The sequence below is a fragment of the Crocuta crocuta genome, unplaced genomic scaffold (genome assembly GCF_008692635.1).
Source record: "Crocuta crocuta isolate KB4526 unplaced genomic scaffold, BGI_CrCroc_1.0 scaffold125, whole genome shotgun sequence".
Lineage (NCBI taxonomy): Eukaryota > Metazoa > Chordata > Mammalia > Carnivora > Hyaenidae > Crocuta > Crocuta crocuta.
Window position 1 is genome coordinate 759,756 of NW_027531143.1, and position 23,652 is coordinate 783,407.

The 23,652-nt window shown below is 39.2% G+C and overlaps 1 protein-coding gene across 2 annotated transcripts in view; it reads left to right on the top strand.

The window, feature by feature from the left end:
* ST6GALNAC3 (ST6 N-acetylgalactosaminide alpha-2,6-sialyltransferase 3) overlaps positions 1-22,528 on the top strand; it is a 543,469-nt gene extending 520,941 nt beyond the window's left edge. Inside the window, exons 4-5 of one of the 2 annotated variants that reach the window (XM_077771085.1) lie at positions 19,005-19,112; positions 20,193-22,528. In XM_077771085.1, the coding sequence (XP_077627211.1) occupies positions 19,005-19,112; positions 20,193-20,379 (295 nt within the window). In that variant the 3' untranslated portion in view covers positions 20,380-22,528. The remainder of the gene's footprint in view (positions 1-19,004; positions 19,113-20,192) is intronic. The other variant, XM_077771086.1, reaches the window with a different exon arrangement.
* Positions 22,529-23,652: the final 1,124 nt, after the last annotated feature.

Here is a 23,652-nt window from a genome sequence, read left to right on the forward strand (position 1 = left end):
AAAATTACACACACACACACACACACACACACACACACGCTTACACACCATACTGTTGTATGGCATATTTGAAAGCTGCTAAGAGAATAGATCCTGAAAGTTCTCATCACAAGAAAAAGAAACCTTTGTGTGTTGTGTATCGATATGATATGATGAATGTTAAGTAAGCACCGCGGTAATCATTTCATGACATATCCAGTCGAGTCGCTAATGCTGTACACCTCAAATTTATACAGTGCTGTGTGTCAGTTATATCTCAATACAAAGAAAACAATCCAGTTAACTTTGTTAAACCCACCATTATATTTCCAAACATTGCCTGTTCCCCCTTCCTCCATATAATACTCACTAGTATCCCATTGACTGAGGGTTCAGTCTAACACACTTGAGGAATGCCATATTAATAGCTTTCCTCATATTAAATTATCCTCGCACTCCTGGAATAGAACCTGCTTGGCCATAGGAATATGACTATTTAATTTAGTGCTAAGATCAGTTGGTTGAGTTTAATTGAGGATTTTTGAGTCTGTAATTATAAGTGTAATTGTACTGTCATTTTTTATCGCTACCCCCTTTTGGCTCTTCCCAGGTTTCAGTATCACTGTGATGCTGGGTTGGTAATATGAATTGGGAAATGTTCCATATTTTTCTGGGCTCTGGAACAATTTATGCAACGTGGGAATTATCATAGGATTTTATTTTCTTAATTTGAAATATTTTTTTATGAAATAGCCAAAAGAGAGATGAACCCAAACGCAGTGCTAACTGGTTGTCAGTGAGTTTATAAATGAATCCCCCTGTTAGCTGTATTTTCCTTACTGATGAGGCTTCAAGTGTCTCCATTTTTCCTCACTCTGAGTAAACATGATTGCTCTTTGCTCCAGAGGGTTAACGGTGCAGACAGCCTACTCTGCTTAGAAGCAATAACTCCTTGCTCTTGTCACTCCGGGTCACCACAGAACAGGGTGTCATCAGAGTCAGGTCAGGGAAGAAGGAAATGATGGGATCCCAGACAGGAGAATCACCACACTTCTCCATGAGCATATTGTCACTGACGCTGGGCACAAAGTGAGGTGACAGGAATGAAGGCCTGAAGGAAGAGAAGAAACAGAGCTGGGTGAATTGTGAATCTAGAATCCCAGGAAGAGGGTTCAGGACTACTGACTTGGTTTTTAACACTTTGAAGCAGTGTTGGGATGATGTTGGTGATTTTGTGGTCTGTATAAGGGGAGAAATGGGGTCATGTTAAGGCCCCTTTAGAGACTAATTCCTCCCCAAACCACGGAACCTTTTATTCAGAGAGATGCCACATTATTATAGACCGAATACTTCATGGATCTTCTAAGAGCTTAGGCATAAAAACACACAGAAATGCTTCATGTTTTCCTTTCTAATACAAAGATGACTCACCGGTAAAAGACAAAATACTTTATCTGTGCAGGGCCACACTCATAGCAGGCCACTTCATGTGTTCAGTGCTTAGTGTTTGTTAAATAATTGCATATTGTTTGTTAAATAAATGCCCATGTGTTGTCTTTCCCTGGTTTTATGCAACTGATGTGCTCGTAAAATGTGGAGTATAAATTAAATGAATCTCTTTTCCAGGTTTATATATAATAACTCCTTAGGTGCTAAATATATGTTTTTTAAATCCTACATTTGTTGGTGCATTTCTTAGCCCTGAAATCTTACATTTCAGTATTCTATTTTTATTAAATTTCAGTACTTTCAAGGTGCGATAATGGTCTCAGATATTTGAATATATTTGAAAGAACTTCATACTCAAAATTATTTTTTGTAAATAAGCTAATAAGTTGCCAGTTTTTTTTTTCTATTTGTATTTTCACATGCTGGGTAGAATAAATATAAAAATAATGTGCCTTTGCCTAAAACACAAATTGCACAAAATATAATTCTTTAATCAAATCCAGCTTGTATTTCTTTCAAGACAAAAAGAAACTGCTAAGATTTTATATCCCTGAGTGGCTGTGTAATGTGATGAATGCCAAAAAAGGGAACACATATGTTACAGGAAAATAATGTCCATCAGTTGAAAAGTAGTTCCCTCCCCTCCATGCACCACTGTTTCCTTCAAGGAAGCACATTGTCTAAAGGTGAATTGTTGGGAGAAACTAACTCATCCATTCACCTATTCAAAGATCCTTCCACTGAACAGTGCTAGGCCAATGCTTAACATGCTTATAAAATACCACTACTACTACTTCTGTAGTGATACACAAAGGGAGAAAGAAAAAAATCAAAAGAAGATTTTGTCAGTATGAAGCAATATGAACTTGGGATTCGAATGGCTACAATATTTTAACCAACACTGAGTTCTTTGAAGCTCCTTGATTATCAGTCACAGAGCTGAAGATCACTCCTTACCCCTGATTAGAGAAGAATCTGATTTTCCTGTTGCATCGCCTTCTTGAAAGAGATGATGGGGGAAAGTGCCACAGTGAAGAGCAGAGACTGAATCAAAGAATATTGATTTTGTGTCTAACCCAACTTGCACTTTCTTAGTTCCAACACCTCACTGGGAAATACATAGAGGCTGTTTCCACAATAAAGTCACCTGTGACTAGAGAAAATTATTGTGTAGGGAGAATGGAAAACATATCTTTTTCCATTACAATACTTGTGCGTTGTTTCTCTCTCTCTCTCTCTCTCTCTATATATATATATATATGTATGTGTGTATGTACATATATATATATACATACGTGTGTGTGTGTGTGTGTGTGTGTGTGTGTGTATAAATGCCCTTCACAGCTTCCTATTTTTGTGTTTTTTAAAGAAAATGTCAAGATGTGAAGGGACATCTTGGGTGTCAATGGTGGCTCCTTGGGAGTGGGTTCCTTCCCACTGCTGCTACAAGCATAGTCACCACCTCGTTGCCTTCTGTTAAAGGTGCATATGGTATGGATTTCCTAGATATACCACAGTGCGTGGATATACTAATCCGTGGCCTACAACCAAGCCACTCTGTTACCGAGGGTTTTAAAGTAGCAGTGGGATTGCAAAGTGAGAAACAGACACGAGAGATAACGTGAAGGAAGAGCTGACATGACTCAGTACCTAAAGTCAAGGGTGATGCCCATAGCTTGGAGAACGATGGTGCCACCATCCAAAAAAATACACAAAATAATTCAGGAGCTGGAGCCATCTACTATCTGATAGACCCTCTGGCTGCATTAATATCATTAGTTCCTGAACCATGAGCAAGCAGAAGGAAACAGTATTCACAGCACCACAGTTGTGAGCACTTAGTTTTTCTTCTCTTACAATGTACTAATCAGCAGTTGCAAGCTTGGGTTTTAGGAAGCCTCATGTAAATCAGGGCACCATCCTGAATACAGTAGCTATATTACCAGCATGCTAGTCATGGGGGATTACCCAGTCCAAGGTGAAAGACAAATACTCTTTGAGTTAGGGTTACTCAGAGAAGCAACAGGTCCAAAGCCATTTAAAACTGGAAAATGGCCTCCTGATAAATAAAATGGCACTTGAGTCTAAACATAATGGAAAGAGCTTTGTGCTGACAGAAGACTAAGAATCTTCCCTGTGGGAGGCTAGTGTGCAAATGTCACTTTCTGAGTTTTGTTGACTGTGAAACTAGACACCATGCCAGTCGGAGGGGTGCCTGAGTCTTGCCTATGTCTGTATTATGACCTAAGACATTAACTGCCACAAGATTCCATTAAGGATGTGCTTTATGAAATCAGGAAGGTATAAATGACACTCTTAATTTTCTGAGTTTGTTTTGCAGTGAAAATTCAAGAGACAGAAATTAATTTAGTTAAATTGATATTTTATCTTATGATTTCAAGTGTTTAATAGTGAATATGCCTCTTGATGTTGATATATCTACTGTGGGATCATTTATTCTCTCTTCTTTGGCACGCTGCATGTAGCCAGCCCTTTGCTACGATTTGTTATTTATAAATGTGTAGGGCACAGTGCACTCCTGATAGATGAAATCAGAATTCTGGCTAAGCTGTGGGTCAACTGACTAGAAAAAGGAGTTTAAAACCTGATTCTGTCCCAGCTAAAAGATAACTAAGATCTAGGGATCAAATGCATAGTGTGGTGACTACAGTTAACAATACTGTATTATATACTTGCAAACTTTTAAGAGAGTAGACCTTAAATGTTATCACCACACACACACACACACACACACACACGCACGCACGCACTCACACACACACATTGTTATAATGTAAGACATGAAGATGTTAACTAACCTTATTGTGAGAATCACTTTTCACAATATACATGTGTCTCTAATCATCATGATATACACTAATCTTACACATGTTATAGTCATTAATATCTAAGTAAAGCTGGATGGTGAGACCTGATTCTGGAGATTAATGGCTACAAGGGATGTGTGTGTGAGGCTTACCAAATTTTGAGTGGTGATTTAGGCCACATCCCGGACATGTGGTATATCTTAGGCATATTGGTAAGCCTCTCTGTTACATCATCAATAAGAACACATTGGCAAACTGTTTAAACTTTCCTGGGTGAAAAAAACACATTTGCAATTTCCTACTTAGGAACATCCTGCATTCCAAAATTTATTCCATTAAATTGGACGCACTGAGTGCCTACTGTGTGCCAGGCACAGTTATCTAAGATGGGACATTTTGCTAATCCGCATCCCTTCATGGGCAAGTTTGCAGTCAGGTTTGCAAGTCTGCTACTTATAAGTTGGGACACATTTTGCTAAAGAAACAAATTTAAAAATAGTGGTTAGATTCCCAAGCCAATCTTCAAAAGCTAATTTAATTTATAATAAAGTGGAACTCAACTTCTAATAGAATCCTCAAACCTAACTACCACTTATAGCAGTGATTTTCAACCCTGGCTGCACACATCACACTATAATCACCTAGGAAGGCTTTTTTTTTTTTTTTCTTATTTATTTTTTAAAATAAGTACGAAGACTCAGACCATATTCTCAGAACAATAAAATCGGAATCCATTAGCAGAGCAGTGGTGGGAAACGGAGCCTGGGAAAGGGTGGAGAAAACTGGAAACGAAGCCTCTAGGGAGAGTGGCATGAGGTCTGTCACTAAGAAGTGGAGGACAGGGCTCCAGGGGGTAGACGGTGGGGTCCGGCTATTATGGCACCGACAGATGAAATAAAAAAGAAAGGATGCCTCTTGGAGAAGGAAGAGACTGTGTACCCACAACCTTTGGGAGAGTCTGGTCGCTGGTGACAGTAAAGGGTTTTTCAGGAACGAGACGATGGCGGAGGGGTCTGGACTGTTCAGCTCAATGAGCACAGGACGGGATGGGGGTGGCAGTGATAGGGAGGCAGCTGGTGAGAACCTGGTTGGTCAACATCACTCAACAGTTCTTTTTGTCCAGTTCATGAGGAAGGAAGGCAGCTCTACCTTCAAATCACTCTCTTTTTGGGGGGTAGGGTGAAATTTCATGCCATGTATTTCCCTTCTACAAAAAGCAAATGTGTAGTTCTGTTCATCCTTTTGACATGATTATGGACCCTCAGGACTAGGCAGAATTAAGGGGAATGGAAGAGGAATGGATGAAATCCAGTAAACAGCCTCCAAAAATACGAGTAGGCTGGTGATTCTGTCCACCTGCTGTCACTATCCAACAGCTTCCAGAGTTCTGTAGCTCTCACCCCTGGTCACCCCCTTGCAGCTTCTTTAGTTAGAATGTCAGAGATCAGAAACATGGGCTCAAAGTGTTATCAACAGCTGGTGAAAACAAATAAGCAAGGTAGAGGATATCTTCAACTGTTTTCCTCTGTCCTTCTCTTTTTATAGTTTGGGTGTGGAGATTTCTTTTCCTTACATTCTCCGACTGTTGCAATGTAGGAAAATCCGGGGAGATAACACTCTCACATTTCAATCAGATACTCTCAAGTTCTGAGTTGTACTCTGTATTTCTTTCTTCCTGGCCCTTTCTAGGATATATTGCCTTAGCGCTGTGTTCTAGTTCTCTCTTTATGGCATTTTGTGTACTCTGGATCAAAGAAAACATAGGCTGGAAGAATTCTGGCAACACGTGAAAGTTGTCTCTTCTGACTGGAGGAAAGGAATTACTGCCATCATCTTCTCTCTTCTTTACATTTTTTGACATTCCTGATTTTTTTCCTGATATGAGTAAAATAAGTTACTGTGAAAAAGAGGAGGGGATACTCTGGTTCTGTAAGTTTCTGGAGATATAGGTAAGAGGGAAGGCTCTGGTGTGGAGAAGGTATGCACAGAAAGGCTTCTTCCCATTTGTGAATTTACTGTAAGCTACACACACAGGTCCTTTCCCCCATAGATTGCTGTGTAGCAACACTATGGGAAAAACACCACCTCTGTGAAAGATTTTTTTTTTCCTCTTCGCTCAGCAGGGAGTCTAGCTCAACTGGAAAATCTGGATTAGATTTCAAAGGAAGAATGTTCTCCTCTCAAACTACATCCCATCTCCAGAACAGAGAGAGAAAAATTGATTTTTTTAGGACAAAAATTCCTGGACAAAGTTAAGTTGGGATAACTTTCTACCTTGGTGGGCAAGCAGCTAGTTTAATAGGTGAGACTCCAGTAGCTTTGACTGTTTCAAGGAAGATTCCACATCATTTGACTTCAGGTGTTCTGCCGGAGCAGAGAGACTCCCTTTCGAGGAATTTGCTCATGCTAGAGTAGAACTAGATCAGTGCCTGCTTTGATAACAGATGATGGCCTGTCATTTGCAAAGGTGCTGTGTGTAAGGTAGTCAGTGAATGTCAGTCTGTTGGGAAACTGACAAATAAAGCCTCCTTCTCTTAGAAAGAATACTTATCGGTGCCTGAAGATTCATATGTCAGTTGTTGCTTCTGACCTTTTCTAATTGAATTATCCTTCTTTAGTGAGCTAGATAAAAACAATTTTAATAGATGGGAAAATGGGGCGACGCTTAGCTTTTCCTGTTAAAAATAAATATGCCACATAAAATAATTTATTTCAGGACTTATTGAGCCATTTAACTCAGTCAAAAAAGTGATAATAGCTTCAGATAGGTAGCAAAATTCATCTTAACCAGAAGAATGTCAGCGCTACGTTGCGATTTTTAAATTTCACAATTAGGTATAGCTGATTGCTCAGGCTCTGGCTGAGGCTGGCTTAGTGATGATCCCAGTGGTACTGGAGGCTTTAGCAAGAAGCTTGGATAGTCAGTCTCATTCAATGGGGTGAAATAACCTCCAATCTGTGTCTTCAATCCTTGTTAAAACTTTCGGTTGTTTAAGAGTTATTTTTAAACACAAATTTTCATTTTGAAACAGAAACAAGGGCTCAGAAAGCATTTTTGTCAGAAGCAAGTTTGAGTCTGATTCTGTGCTAGGATTATTCCTAAAGGAAAATGTTGGTTTAATTCAAGTTCCAGTTAAGTCAAAAAGCTAAGGGAAAATGAGTCATTTCATTTCTCTCTCTAAAAAATGAAAAGTAAGAGAAAAAGGGCTTTTATCTACTTAGATGTACTCCTACCTGATTACAATCTTTTTTTTTTTTTTCTGCTTCAGTCTTAAGGAAAGTACATGCAGAAAGAATGGACAATAAGAAAACTAAAAGAGAAAGCCAGACCCTTCTATTAATTACCTTTAACAGGTTAGCAGTGGAACAGGCATCTATGTCTTAGGTATAGGAAGGCGATTAGCATTCAGAATCCTGAAGCCCACATCAGTTTAGGAAGGGCATGATTTCAAGATAAGTTGAAGGGTAAGTTAGAAAGAAACAATTTCTTAAGCCAAAGTATAAAACTAGGATCAGATCAAATAGTGATTGTTAATAAGAGTTAAAGATTAGTTAGAAGTAAAGTCCTTAATTATACCTAGAGTTTTTAATAGACTCATTTTGTTAGAAAGGGTCTTAGAGGTCAACCAATCCAACTGCATATCTCTGGTTTCAAGGAACAAGACTCCTCATCCAGTAGACACAAGCCGAAGAGAAGAATTTATTGAAAGGTTATAGAACTTAAGGGCTGGAACATGTCTGGGGAAAAGTAAATCTAGGAACTTGATCATTACTTCAGGACTTATGCCTTCACTTTTTAAAAAGTTGATGCAGGGTCTCTAGGGTGGCTCAGTTAGTTAAGCATCCAACTTTGGCTCAGGTCATGATCTCACGATTTTGTTAAATTTAAGCCCCGCATCAGGCCCTGTGCTGACAGCACAGAGCCTGGACCCTGCTTTGAGTTCTGTGTCTCCTTCTCTCTCTGCCCCTTCCCTGATCATTCTCTCTCTCTCTCTGTCTCTCTCTCTCTCCTCTGTCTCTCTCAAAAATGAATAAAAATATTAAAAAATTTAAAAAATAATGTTGATGCATATATCTGCACCTGTGGCACACAGCTATTGTTTGAACATGACCATGGCTGAAATTCTAAAAATTGTTTTGAATCCTGAAGTTAAAAATACAAATCTATAAAGTGGTGATAGCAACTCTGTGCTAAAATATACAGCTTTACCCTCCAGCATGGGCTATGTTACCATGACTGCAATTAGTCTTTCAGAACTTTAGTGATGAAAGACTCTAAGCCTACCTATGCTATTCTTCTTATTCTGCCATAAAAAAAAAAAAAAATGTGGCTCAAGAAGTAGCATGTTCAAGATTTCCTAGAGGGTTAACAATAGAACCTGAAGACTTAAAGTTAATTGTTTACTGTCCTATCAGACATGTGGTGCCTTGGGTGATTCTGAAACCCATGACTGAGAAAGAGCCTAGTTAAGAATCTGAATTTTCTGGAGCACCTGGGTGGCTCAGTAGTTGAGTGTCTAACTTCAGCTCAGGTCATGATCTCACATGATCAGGGTCTGTGCTGACAGCTCAGAGCCTGGAGCCTGCTTCGGATTGTCTCCCTCTCTCTCTGCCCCCCCCCCAACTTGCACTCTGCCTCTCTCTCTCTCAAGAATAAATACACATTAAAAAAAAGAACCTAAATTTTCTGGTGTCACCTGTCCTTGGGTAAGTCACTTATAACTCCCTGAAGCTTCATTTGTTTAATGGGGATATTAATACCCCCCCCCCCATAGACTGGGGTTGATGTGAGGATTCAATGACATGACTTATACACAGCTTCTTAGAACAATGTCTCATACAGATAAATCCTCCATGAGTGTTAGCAGTTATTATTATTAATAAAAAAAAGTTTAGTCAGCTCTTTGCTGCATAACAAAAAAACCCTGAAACTCAATGGCTTATAAGAACATTTATTTCCTACTCACAGGTCTGTGATCAGCTATAACTCTGCTAAGCTTAGCTGAACTTGGCTCCAGTTTTGGCCTATGTCTGCTGCATGGGTTTCCTCACCCCAGAATCCAGGCTAAAAAGTACCCCTTACTGGAATGTGTTGTTCTTATGATGGAGGGAAGACATGTAAGAAATGGGAACCACGTGATGCTTTTTAAATATTCTACTGGGAACTATCACTACTACTTCTGTTCCATTGGTTAAAGGAAGTCATTTAAGCAAGTGAGACAGGGAAGTTACTGTACTCACATGCAAGCCCTGTTCTGGGAGGGAATGCACAATACAATGTAACACAGGAAAGGTGAAAGAAAATCTATGGTCATTGAGACAAGGGCCTCTAAGGTAGCTTGAATAGTCTGAAAGTAGAACCTACGTAGGCTGTCGAGAACTTCTCTTGTCTTCCAGATTATGGGCCATTGAGGACACCAGAGAGCCACGGCAAACAACAGAGTTTGGAGACAGAGATTGGTTATAAGGGGACACAGTAGCATCTCTTCCTGTAGAAGCTTTACTTGGCAGTGGATATGTTGCTTCAGAGGTGTCTCCAGAGCTGAAAGCTATTTTAAAAGGTTCACATTTTAAATTTCCATTCAGCAGAAAAATCCAGTAAATTCAATGTTAATGTCAAAACTGTTTCCCTTTAAAATGGAATAGATCGAGAGCCTCCAGGTCAGTATTGAGGAAGGCTGCTTGGTGGTAAAGTGAAGATCAGAGGAGTTTGCTCATGACTTGTAACTTAGTTTATAACACAGACAAACACTACTGGGTCCATCCGTTATCATCACACATATTCTCATTGTTTTTATTCTTAGTCATATATTGTTTACATTTGTTCTCAATCCTGAATTAATGAGGAATTTAATGAGGAAGAAAAAAACATAATTCTGCCATTTTTTCCCTAGATACTTTTCTCCAGATCCGTAAATTTCCATCATCTGAAAAGACTAGCTATATAGAACATCAGATATCTCTAATATTTCAAAGCATAATGTAAGGAAGAAAAACAAATCAGTGTTATGTATGTATCCTGTCTCTAACCAATAATCTATTATGGAAATAAACAAACACGTGATGTTTTGAGGTCCATTCCAGATTAGCGGATAGATGAGAACTATTCTGTACTCCTTTATTCTCATACCTCAGTGCAGCTACAGAGGCCATTCCCTCTATTTCAGAGTCTCTTCCTTCTCCTTTTTCTGCCTGGCGTTCTCATTTTGTGTTAATGCACACTTCAGCTCTTACTTCTAGTTGGGAAAGGAATCCCTTCACCCGTTTCCCTCAGCTGTGTGGGTTCCTTTTCTCGTGGTAGTCCGGAAGCACTTTCGGGAAATCACCTCTTTGATAGCCCTATTTCTGAATGTGGTCATTAAGTCTGTCTCCCCCACTTGACACTGAGTTGAGATAAGGATCAAGTTGGTATTTCCCAGGCATTGTACCGTGTCTCACACCCACATGTGACTGGAGGAGAGAAAGCAGAATGAGCTTGATGAGATTAGAAACTGAAGGGGATGTGGGGGAGAGCACTTCAGGAAGAAGGAAGGTGTACATCAGCAAAATGAGTCAAAAGACAAAGACTGGCCTGTACAAGATATGTTTAAAGCAATGAGTGCGTATGATGAGATGGGAGTTCATGAGAAGCCCTGGAAAATACAGTGGGGAGTCTAGGTTTGTGGGAGAGATGCCCATTGTCTTAGCTTGCTCGGGCTGCCAAAACAAAATACCCTAGACTGACCACAGCAGAAATTTATTTTCTTACAGTGCTGGAGCCTAGAAGTCCTAGATCTGGGTGCCAGCATGGACAGTTTCTGGTGAGAACTCTCTTCCCGGTTCACAGCCTTCTCACTGTGTTCTCACATGGTGGGGGAAAAAAGAGAGCTCTGTGGTCTCCTCTTCCTCCCCCTTCTCCCCACCCCCTCCTTCTCATCTTGCACCAATCCCATCATGAGGGCCCATCCTCTTGACCCCATATAAAGTAAATTATCTTCCCAAAACCACATCTCCAAATGCCATCAAATCAGGCATTAGGTCTTCAACATAAGAATGTGGAGGGAATACCATTCAGTCAATACCATATGGTTAAGGAACTTGCCTTAATGAAGTGTGCCAACGAGATCTCACCATCCATCCCTGCCATTCCCGAGGTTCCATTGTTCATTTAAGAAAGTGAATGAAATCCCAGAAATCAACATTTCCAATTGAAGTGGCTTAAAAGCCAAAGGGCAAGAGCAAAATAGCCTTTTAATTTCTGAGATGAATGAACAAAGTAATTTTTATGAGTGGTATCTTCTATTTCTACAGCAGCCATAAATCATACCTTTGTGAGCTGTACCATTTTACTTTTAAATGTACATTTTGAAAAGAACACAGTCATTTCTTATTATGATCCTTTTGTACAATTTCACTGCATTCATCATGAGTCAGAGAGTCCTGTTGATTCTATGACAGGAAAACTATTTGTTATATTCACAGTCCAAGTGCCTACTGATTAGCCCAGGCATTTCATATTTGCTGACTGGTATGGTAGTACGGTCTTCCTCTAAGATGTAGTGCTTTCTTCATTTACTCATGGTCCACTTTTCATTATTTTTCAGGTCTAGATTTGTTTCATATGGTGCATTCTCTTAAGAATCACCATCCTCAATATGATATTTTCACCCATTTGAGAAGTGTATGTCCATTTGCAAGTGATTCAAGCCAAGATCGAGAATTCTGCTGCCCGATTTGCAGAAAGTTGTTGCTGCCTAAAGATTTGCTGGGCATGTCCCATTGATAGATCACACAAATATACAGTGTTAATATAATGGGAAAACTCCAGAGTATTTCCATAGCTCCTGACTATCGAATAATATACAAAAATATATGACTTGGGGACAGCTGAAATTGTTTCCACACTTTGAGCTCTGCTTCCATTAGACTGGTTCACAATATTAGATTGAATCCCAAGGTGCTACTGATAATCATCAGCTGTTTTTCTTGCCCAGCCTCTTTGTTTGAATGCATTCTTTCATTATCCATGGCCTGTTGAAAAAAATGGGGGAAAGAATGTTTTTAATTGAATAATCTGTATTCTGTCAGGTATTCCTCCTCCCTAGGAAAGTATATGGAAACTTACTTGGCTATTTTTATTTATCCTGCCAGTGTAGTATATTGATGAGAGAACTGAGATCCAATAGTGTTAAAACAAGACATGAAATATTGATTAATTCTTTTTTTAAATTCTCTTTTTACTCCTGAGTATAGCAGATTTCAGAAGCTGCTGCCAATATTGTGCTCTCCAATAAGCCTCCATTATTGGAGGGTCTTGATCCCCTTTGGGCTTTGATAAATGATAATTATGCTTTTAAAATGTTAGCTTGGAGTGCCCCAGGCCTTGTTTTCATCAGTTCACAGAAGAAGTGAGTAAGACACAATAAAATTTAGGCTGCAAAGTTTGAGTTAAAGACCCCCAAAGGAACCATTCCATGAAGAGGAAGCGGACAAAGACTGAAGCAACTTAGACGACTCCTCCTTGCTCCTACCGGACACATTTTTACTTTTCCCTTTGCACATACCCTACTGCAGGTCAGGACTTGCCTTTTGGGCCTAGGCCAAGTGAATTTGCTAACTCCTAGGGCTGTATTAGAAGGTGAGATAATGATTTAGTATCAGCCAAATGTGAATGGCTTCAGATAGATTTGTAAAGAAAGAGAAAGAAGTAAAATGCTTGGCTGGATGAGGAAAACGAGTGGGACAGTGAGCAGAGTGGGCAGAATGGGAACTGTAGATAGGGAGAACCTGAATTCTTAGATCAGGGACATCCTTGAGGCAAACTACTCAAGGATAGTAGTTTGCCTCAAGGTGACCTTGGAACGGAGGGGAATCTGGTGAGATATGCAAAAGACCTTACTGCACAGAACATCACCTTCCCCCCCCCCCAACAAAGAATTATCTCACCAGTTGTCTAAAGTATCAACAGGGCTGAGATTGAGAAACCCTGACATAGAGAAAGTTCTATTATTTCATCCATCAAAGATAAGCTTCTTGAGTTCAGAACCCAAGTCACTGAGCTAATGGTGTTCAGTAATTAGCAGAGTATCTTGTGAATACATAGTAGATTCAATTTAATCCAGTTTTCTTTTGAAGAGTATTCGTTTTAGTTTCTTCAGTTCCTCCCCTGAAATTAGCCAAAAGGGAAATCTCACTCATTAGAAAGTTCCAGCGTGCCAGGTAATAGGAGAAAAATGCTTCACAATATGTTTCCAGAAATGAGAAGACGAGGGAGCATGCTCAGAAGCAAAAGTACAAGTGAATGAAGCATGCTGACAGCCAAAGATATTGAGATTGGTAAAAATAAGGATAGCTTGACAGACCACGAATCCCTGTGGAAATGTGATGACCTTTAGACATCAAGAAACAGTAAGTAAACATCAAGGGGCAAGGTAGCTTATATTTTATTGGTAATAAACTAGATGAAAGATCATATTTTAAATGATATGCCTTCAAGCGTGTGCTCTATCAAGGTGTTGACAGCATCATTTTTCCAAGAGATGAGCAAGTAAATTTAAGTAGTTTCCAAGTAGTAAGTATCTTGATTACCAAGGAGCAGTGGGATGTAAAGCGTGGCCCGTGGAAACAAATGATTGATAGTTTCCTCTTAACACTCCTGCCTCTACTTTCCTCTGCACAGCTCATTATTCTGCCACATTAATTTAAGCTTTCTTATTGTACTGAATTAGGGACTTAAATTCTCCTATCATCCCTATGGAATCTTGATTGTTTATTTGTAGATGACAATAATTGTTTTTATCGATCTCTAAATGTAGAAGGTATAAAAAGTGCTATGGCTGATGGCCAGCTGGTACATAGTTAGTGCTGCGTGCCTGAGTGACAAATTACAAGACAATATTTGGCCCCAGAGGAGACCCTTTTGGAATTTTTTTTTAAAGCATCTGGTAGTTATTACTAGTTCTTTCCAGCTGAAAAGCATAAACAATTTCACATATGTCAGCTCAAGTCTTTCTGTTGTTTTTATTGAACCTCAAAAGGTCTCCTTGGGTAAAATTTATACATCCTTATTTCTAGCACATCCACATAGCAGGAGAGTTTGGAATGGTGTAGCTCCAAAAAGTCCCAGGGTCAGTGCCATCCAGGCCCAGTGAGTTCCATTAGAGACCCAGATCACCAGGACAATTATTCAGGAGAATTCTTGGATTAATCTAATGGTTGCCATTTTGCCACTGCAAGTGTCTTTAGATGACATTAGCTCCAAATATTTTGAGAAGAAACCACTCTGCAGTCGCCAGCAGGAGTAGGAAACCTCACATGATTTCACATCCCCAATTTATCAGACACACCAGAGAGAGAAAATGCAACTGTCTAATCAAAGTGCTGTTTTTAGGACAGGGCACTTAAGCTGTATGAGCCCCTCAGCCTGAATCAAATGCAAGACAGCTCACCTGAAGATTTTCAGACTATTATGATCTGTCTATCCAGAAACGAAATAAATCAGGTTAGGCTTAAAAGTAAGTAAGTATCAGAGACATGGTAAATTTTCCTCATTAGTTGGTAAGATGGAAAGATCTTTGACCAGGTGCCAAACTCTGATATTCTTGACTTTCTTGTCCCGTGGTAAAGAGAAGGTAGATATGCATAGGACCCACTTCGACAATTGCACCCTGTTTATCCTCTGGTTCTGTTCTGCAAGTTTGTTGCTTAGCTCTCAAAGTGACTGTCTGAGTTGGACCAGAAAGAGTCTGAAGAGCTTGTTTGACAGAATACAGGTCTATATGTCACACAAATGATTTTCCTCCCTTTGTCCCGGAGTTATAGTATTACCTTGGCCTTAACAGTTAGCAACTCCAAAGCCAAACTGACTCCAAGAAAACCACATAAAAAGAAAATTTACCCTAATTTAGGTTTACTATTTCTCTCACTCAAATGAAGGTTCGTTAGTCTCAATACTATGACCTAGTCATGTCCTGGGTCTCGGACATTCATTCCAGCACATTCCATGAGCAGTAGAGTGAAAGAGGGAAATAGAGAGCTCCTCCCTCCAAAAGTTTACTGGCTTTTAGTTAGTGCAATTGCCACTAACATTGCAAGGTAAAAACTTTTTTATATATGCCTTAGGCATTTAGTACCAGGCCCACCACACGAGTGGGTATTAAATGTGAATTCACTGATGAAAGTGTATATTAATTACACATTCAACATGTATGGAGCATGTTACTGTAGAATGGGTAAAGCTATTAAGGGTGATGATGACAGAAGCAATTGGTTTCAAAATAGAAACCTTAGATATGACTTAATTCAACCATCTCATTTTATTTATGTTTTTAATAGTTTATTGTCAAGTTGGTTTCCATATAACACCCAGTGCTCATCCCAACAAGTGCCCTCCTCCATGCCCATCACCCCCCTTCCCCTCTCTCCCACACCCATCAGCCCTCAGTTTGTTCTTGGCATTCAACAGTTTCTCATGGTTTGCCTCCCTCCTTCTCCCCAGCTATTTTACCCCTTCTTCTCCCCCATGGTCCTCTGTTAAGTTCCTCCTAATCCACCTATACTTGCAAACATATGGTATCTGTCCTTCTCTGCCTGACTTATTTCGCTCAGCATAACACCCTCAAGGTCCATCCATGTTGCTACACATGGCCAGATTTCATTGTTTCTCATTGCCATGTAGTATTCCATGGTATAGATAAACCACATCTTCTTGATCCATTCCTCCGTTGATGGACAGTTAGGTTCTTTCCATTCTTTGGCTATTGTTGAGAGTGCTGCTATGAACATTGGGGTCCATGTGCTCCTATGCATCAGCATTCCTGTNAACCATCTCATTTTAGAGACAAGGAAACTAAGCTAAACATGTTTTCCAAGGCTTGGTAGTGGCAAACCAGGAATGTGAAACCAGATATCCATGCTCTTAATTCCATACCCATTGTCTCCGGACTCTGGAACACATGGGCTTGTGTCTTGTTACACTGTATTGTGATTCTTATAACAGACATGCCCCCCCCACCCCAAGACCATATGTTCTTTAAGAAAATATTCATCACTAACTTCTAGCATAGGATCCCAACAAGTGTCTGTTTAAAAAAATCAATAAATGGTGAATGAGTGAGATCTATTTTTCTCATCATGTACAAATAAATGCTGTAATATTTAGTGATCTCCACTAGTGCATGGTCAGCCTAGTAATGAAGAGGATAGAGAGGCTAGAAAGGTTGAAAAACTAGAATGAGCAGGCAAGAAGAGGTAAAAGGGGTATACAGTTCAAATAGGAATATACTAGAAAAAAATCAGTACACAGACAAAATTTCTAGATTCAGTTTGGGAGCTTTTAATCAAGACTCTTGCCTCTTCTGATCTCTCCCAGTTTTCAAATAAGGACTTTTAAGCAGATGGTGCTTTAAGCAGTTCTCATCATTGCTGTTCCCCCTCAGACCCCAGAACACAGGATGGACGGCAAGTTAAGTTGTATAATAAGCAAAGTTGCTCTTGAGTATATTTCGCCTCCCTCTGGTACATCTTCCCACCCATTTGGCACCCATTCCTAACCCATGCTGCTGGTGCTATTCTCATCACAGAGGAAAGTGCATGTAACTCAATGTGGTCCTGTTTCTGGAATATTTTCCATTTAGAATGCACACCCGGAAATACAAAGGAAGGCAACTTACAGCGTGGATTTCAGACTCAGTGGCAAATGAGCAGAGGGGATGGATATATATGGACTGGGTTTTTCTCTCCTTACAAATCATCCAAGTCAATTAAAATGAAAGTGAGAAAATCAGTTACCAACCCCCACTGTGAGCTTGTGTTGCTCTTGAAATGCTTACATGTTGTAAGTAATTTGATACTAAGCAATGCCTGTTTTTAAAAAAAGAGAATCAAAGGATCTGGGGTTCTAATTATAGCACACTGATGGCTTGGTACTAGAGAACTGCATCAACAGTATAGGACCTCAGTGGGTAGCAACTACTGGCTGGTGAACTCTACCCAGAGAGTGGTTATCAGTGGCTAAGTGTCAGGTTCTAGAAGAGCTGGCTATGCTCCAGTATGTCAGGAAGTCTACATGGAAGGTATGGAATTTAGTCTTTTTTTAGAAATGGTGCTGCACAGTTGCCAGATAACCTGGCAAGACCCAATACCCCTATGGGAAGACATTAAGGAGATAGGCAATCATCCCTTTTGGAAGGATTGGGTCCCCTTGCCTAAGGCCAAACATGGGGATCCAGCTTTTCATTCAATACTCCCTTGAGCACTGCAGTTTGGCAGACTCTTCCAGTCGGCACTACACCTTCATTCCGTCAGACACTCTCAGTGACTATGATTCTCATCTTTTCCTTAAACATACCAAGGACACTTCCATATTTGTGGTTTGGTCCTTTACATTTCCTCTTCCTGGAACACTTTCCTCTCATATGGTCTGTTGAGCAAGTGGCATCTGTCTCCTATCACCAAAGGTAGAAGTCCAAGCACTTCTTCCCACTGTACCTTATTTGAATTGTCAAGAAAAGTATAACAGTCAAACACTGGATGGAGCATTACTTTACTCACATTGAGAAGAGACAGAACAAGATCAGCTCTAACAGTGAGCCTTGGTCCCCAAGGCCAATGGGTCCTTCCTAGCAGCTAATTCAGAGCCCTTGGCCTACATGCAACCTGTCTTGTGATGCAGAACAAAGGACCCTGTCCATTCTTGGCAGGGGACAGATATAGTAGTGGGTTTGGTCAGGTGTCATGTGCATACTTAAGTATAACAAAAGGCTACATATTGAGTCTGAAACAAAGAAATATATTCCCACACAAGGCAATAGCCTGGCACAGACTGTGAGAGCTCCTTATCTCTTATTAAGGAGGTGTTCCAGGCTGAAGGTCCATTCTTAATGCCACCAAGATGAGAGTCAGAAGACTGTACACATGAGACTGTCTTTTCTGATGTGTTCCACCCTAGTTTCTTCCTATTCCTACCCAGCCACCAACAACACTCCCCTCTCCCCACCCCCAGATCTTTGTTCCCATTATCAAAGAGACCTTCTCTGTCCAAGCTTTATAAACACAGCCACCTCAAAATCTATGATGACAGAAGTGTTGGTTGTTTTGATAATTGTGTATCACTAGCATCTATAACAGTGAATGCACATAGTAGGTGTTCAATAAAAATGTGTTGAAAAGATTGGTAACGTGGGTCTTACAGAGGAAAAGTCTGTCTCATGATGCCTGGAAATAAGTGAAGGATAACTTTGCAGATGCTTTCCTAGACCAAATAATTCACCTACACTGCATCTAATTTCTACTTAGAAACCCAACAAGTCTTAAAGAAAGTGATATGTCCAGGTAAGCAAGATAACACCATTATCATTCAGTTCCCATCAGGGCTCCAAGCAACTTTAGAAAACCTGTCCTCTGATATACAGCACTAATTTGTGTCTTACGGAAAATCAAATAAATTATTTTTTACCCGAAGGGAGCAGGATTATTTGACTTCAGATATTTGCCATATGGCTTCTCCTCCATACAGCATAGCTCCTAGGCTTAAGGTAGTAAGAGTGAGAGGATGCCTATAAATTATTCAGAGATAATTCAAAATAAATGTGTATCTTTGACAGATTGTCAAGTTTCTTAATGCTTCTTCCTGATAACAAGTGCTATGTTTTTGATAAAGGTTGCTCATTTCTCACCACACTTTATTGTTGTTCTGTGCATGTGTTTTGTTTTTTGTTTTTTGTTTTGTTTTGTTTTTGTTATTGTTGTTTGTTTTTGTTCCCCTCACAGAGTCCAGTCTGGCTCTTATCTCAGCACGGGGTGGTTTACCTTCATTCTGGCCATGGATGCCTGTTATGGCATTCACGTCTACGGGATGATAAATGACACCTACTGCAAGTAAGATCACAGGAAATTATTTTTATGCATCTCCAATTCTGATATCTTGTCAAAATATCACAATTCATTTTAATACCATAAATCAGAGAAGCAGATAAAGCAACAATTATTTCCCGGTGCTCTTTGCTGACATGACATTTTATTGTCAGTGCATCAAGTTGTGACTTTTAGTGGTGATAAAAAGAAAAATATTTACTACAATCTAATGTCAAATGTCAGAAGAAACATTTTTCCCTTAATCAGTGGCATATCAGGGATATGTGGCTTGGAAATACAGAACAAGTTTAGTGGTTATTTAATTTGCAAAGCAAGTTTGTCATTTCTGCTGCTCTAATAACTTGATGGATAGCTAGCTACTCAGTGGTTATATTTGATCATGAAGGACAAAATGTCCTGAAGCCTCAGAGAAGCTGACAGCTTAACAAGAATTCCTGGAAATTATATTTCACTAATAAGTGAGTAATCTGCCAGATACTTATTTAAAATGGATATGTTTATCCACAGTATAGCCCTGCTGGAGGGGTCGTTGCTAATTATTTAATAAAACAAACCCTCCATGCTTCATCAAGGTAATGAAATGTATTTTCCTACTAAGAATTGGCATAATGAAATTCAGAGAGTATTTTAATCATATTGTCAAAATGGTAACTAAACCACAATCTTCATGATCAAATATTTCTACCCTAACTCAAAGTATAATGGAGCACAGATGAACTGAATATCTTACCCTGAAAAATCACAAAGCTCCTTCAAGCTCTGCAAGAGCATCAGGCTATCCAAAGTTTGCCTCCATTATACACCGTCTCCTTCTTCAAAGGATAGGTATATTTTTGAATGCAATTGGTGTGATATATAAATTTTATTTGATTTATTAAAGCACTAAGAGTCTGGTACATCTTCCTAAAAGCTTTTATACATGATAGCTTTTAACTGAGTTCACAGACAAGAATCATGCATGGGTTTGCAAGTAAATTCATTTACTGGGCATGTAATGGATTCTTGCAAATCACTGCTTCATTCTTCATCTTAATTCTTCTCTCCTTTTCTTTCTTTCTTTTTTTTTTCTTTGTTCTTTTCTAGGACAGAAGGATATAGAAAAGTCCCCTATCATTACTATGAACAAGGAAGAGATGAGTGTGATGAATATTTTCTTCATGAACATGCTCCGTATGGGGGGCATAGGTTTATCACTGAAAAGAAAGTGTTTGCTAAATGGGCCAAGAAACACAGGATAATATTCACACACCCAAACTGGACAGTGTCGTGATGTTAGATTTTCTGGTCTTGCCTCAACACTTGACATGATAATACCACAACTGTGATGATAATGATGCTAATGACGATGATGGTGATGACAAGGACAACAATGATGATCAAGTCTGTACATTCTCAGATATGGATGGTGACCCTGCCAGTAATTTGAACTTGGGATTTCATGGAGGGTGGTTGTGCTCTTTACATTTATTCTGAAGGTTCAACATTACATACTGCACTTTATAATTTAACTGGAATTGAAATGAAGGCCAGTAACATGATAGCAGTGACCTAAGAAATGGGAAGATTATCCTTCAAGATAGCTGCCCAGTATTCTTGAATAGTGAGTAACTTTCAAAAGTGGTGGGATTTGGCCTCGTGAGCCTAGGTTGTTAACTCTACGGTCTCTTCAACTGGAGCAGCTCCACCATCTTGAATGGTTGATTGTCAGACACTGACCTAAGAAATTCTATCTGGGTACAAGTGTTGTACCACAGTTACTAGTTAGTCTGGAGGCAGTGAAGGAATCTTCCTGACATACCATGGTCCTACAGTACCTCCTTACAGCAGAAGCCTCAGGCCATTTCTTAATTAACAATAGAGATATCATGGCCATCCTACCCATCGGGATTATTCAACAATTCAGACACTTAATTCAAAATGGGCCAACTAGCAGATCTTGATGGATTTCTGCTCCTACCACTCCATTCTCACTACCCCGAACAATATAACTGAATACGGTACTAGAGTGATCTCTATTACTGTTTTTTTGATTGAGTCCTAAATATTTCAGAAAGCTATTTAACATGTAAGATACCAACACTGTAGTAACATATACTGTGAAAACGTTCTTAAAACATAAGCAAAAGGGTTTACTAACTCTATTTCAACATACAACAACACAAAAATATATGCTTTTTAAAATCATAAAACAAGGAAAGCAAAGCATATTTTTACATCAATTTGTATCCTACCATACTTCATAATATATATTTGTATATTCAAATTTCTATTTTATAGGCTCAAGATACATCTCTCCATACATTGCATTTTCGTTGCCAAGTGCCAACTGTTAGACATGGAGAGGAAATGATTCCTTGTATTAAATCTGACCAGAGCTTTTGCCTTCTTGGGGTTTATTTTCCCCACAGTGTATTAGTTGTTATACCCTAATAACAACAACAATAATGACCTTAATGTCCAAAGTGCTTTGTCATTTAGAGTCCTTATACATATGCTATCGCATGTGATGCCCGTGACCACCCACTGGGCTATTACCTACACATTCTGACACCTCCTTAGCAGATAAACTGTAATTTGTTAATTGCTTTGATATATTCCAGATCTTCCCTTTGCTAATATTTGTATAGAATAGCATTTATGTAGACTAGTAACCAATTGATTTCAGTGCCAAATATAATATATCAGGATTATGCAGAAAGTATCACAAGGATGGTCTTGGCCATACACTAGGACTCCTGTGAACGTAAGTACTTTTCATTTTTTTTTTTTTGTAATGATTCTTTTTAGGTAGAGAAAAATGAGGAAGCGGGACAACAGGAAGAAATGAACGCAGAGAAATATAGTCCACTGTCCCTATCTTGAGATGACATTGTTCTCCTTCTACTCACTGCTCATTAAATATTAGAGGATTGATTTGCTGAGAGAGTAGCCGAGAGACCAAAAATATCCTTGCAAATGATTCAAAAGATGAAGCCAAACTTAACTTACAGAATGATTCGGAGGATGAGTGATGATACGTTTCACCTTGAGAGGTCTTTTTAGACCTCGAGAGGTTTTTACCAGTGCTACGTCCCATGATTAGTTCTCATTAAATGGGCCATCTTGGGCAATAACCTCTTTGCTACTCTCTGCTGCCATTTTTATAACCTCAATACTCACATCCATGAAAATGACCAAATGCCACTTCAATCGGTGGAACTGTTACTGTCGTTATTCTTCTGTTGTTTACTGATGTGGTTTTCAGTTCTATGTATGTCAGGATTTTTTGAGCTAATGATGGATAGAATTGCCCACACAAAGAAAAATAAACAGATACAAACGTTAAAATTGTAATACAGACTGTTCCCCCCCTCCCCCCATTGTGATACAGAAGTTCCACTTTTAAATAAAAAGGAACGCGTGTTTCTCAGAATGCTTCAGGGAATGACACAATTTATTTAGTTTCCTGGTAAGTGGAGGGTTAAATCTATTTGTTTCAGTCCTCACCAGTAAGAAACTTTGAACACTTCCTTGCCCTCCTGCCTCTCTATGAAGAAGACTTTGCAGTAGTCACAGCCACTCCGCAGCACGAGGTGTATGTAGCAGGCAGTGTTTCGTCTGGAGGGATAAGGGTGACCTGACCTCTCCTCTCCTCTCTTCTCCTCGCCTCCACCCCCTCCCTTTCCCCTTGTTTTTCTTAACTAAACCTTAACCCCACTTTGTATTGTTGTTGTCTCTCATCTCTTTTTTTTTCTAAAAGTTGGGAACAAAAATCATTATTCTCAATTTGGAGACCTAATTGGATGATTTCCAGTGTAATAAGCATTTTGATAGAATCACATAGCTTATTTTTCTTTGCAGTCTTAATGTTCTCTGCTTCCATGTCCTGTTCTTTTTATCCTCAGCTTCCTAATTCTAGTGGAAACACAAAGTCTAATTTCTTCCATATTGAGAAATTTTTCATCCACGACTTACTGATAGAGAAGAGGACGACAAAGGAGCAATTCAAATTTGTCACACAAATTTCTGGCCAATTCCACTAGTTCCAGTCAACTCAAAGGTTTCATCCAGGAGCTGAATATTGAAAAATTCAACTGAACTCATGCATCACTGACGTATATGTGTTCCAGGAGTTAATTAACATCTGTAAAAAACAAGCAGGTTTCAATTCCATCCGAGGCTCTAGACAAATGGACTATTGAAACTGGCCACAATTTGCTGAAATCAACGTAAAAGCATGCAAGCTAGAAATAATAGAGTAAACACGATTTTTATTTCTGCAGAATTTAGAAGAAAGCAAGGAAATTTTAAAAAGGGTTTTAAAATGAATGTTTGAATCGTTTCTAAGTTAGCCTAGTGATAAGTAGTAATGATTTATATTGTTCTGATGGTAATGTGAATTAGAAACCTTCTAGACTATTTCACCTTGCTATCAAACCTATCAAAGAAAAACCAGTTTGGGAGGATGTTTGTATATATGCAGAGAGTCAATTTGTGTGTGTGTGTGTGTGTGTGTGTGTGTGTGTGTGTGTGTTTAAATGCATACATGTAACCCTATACTTTT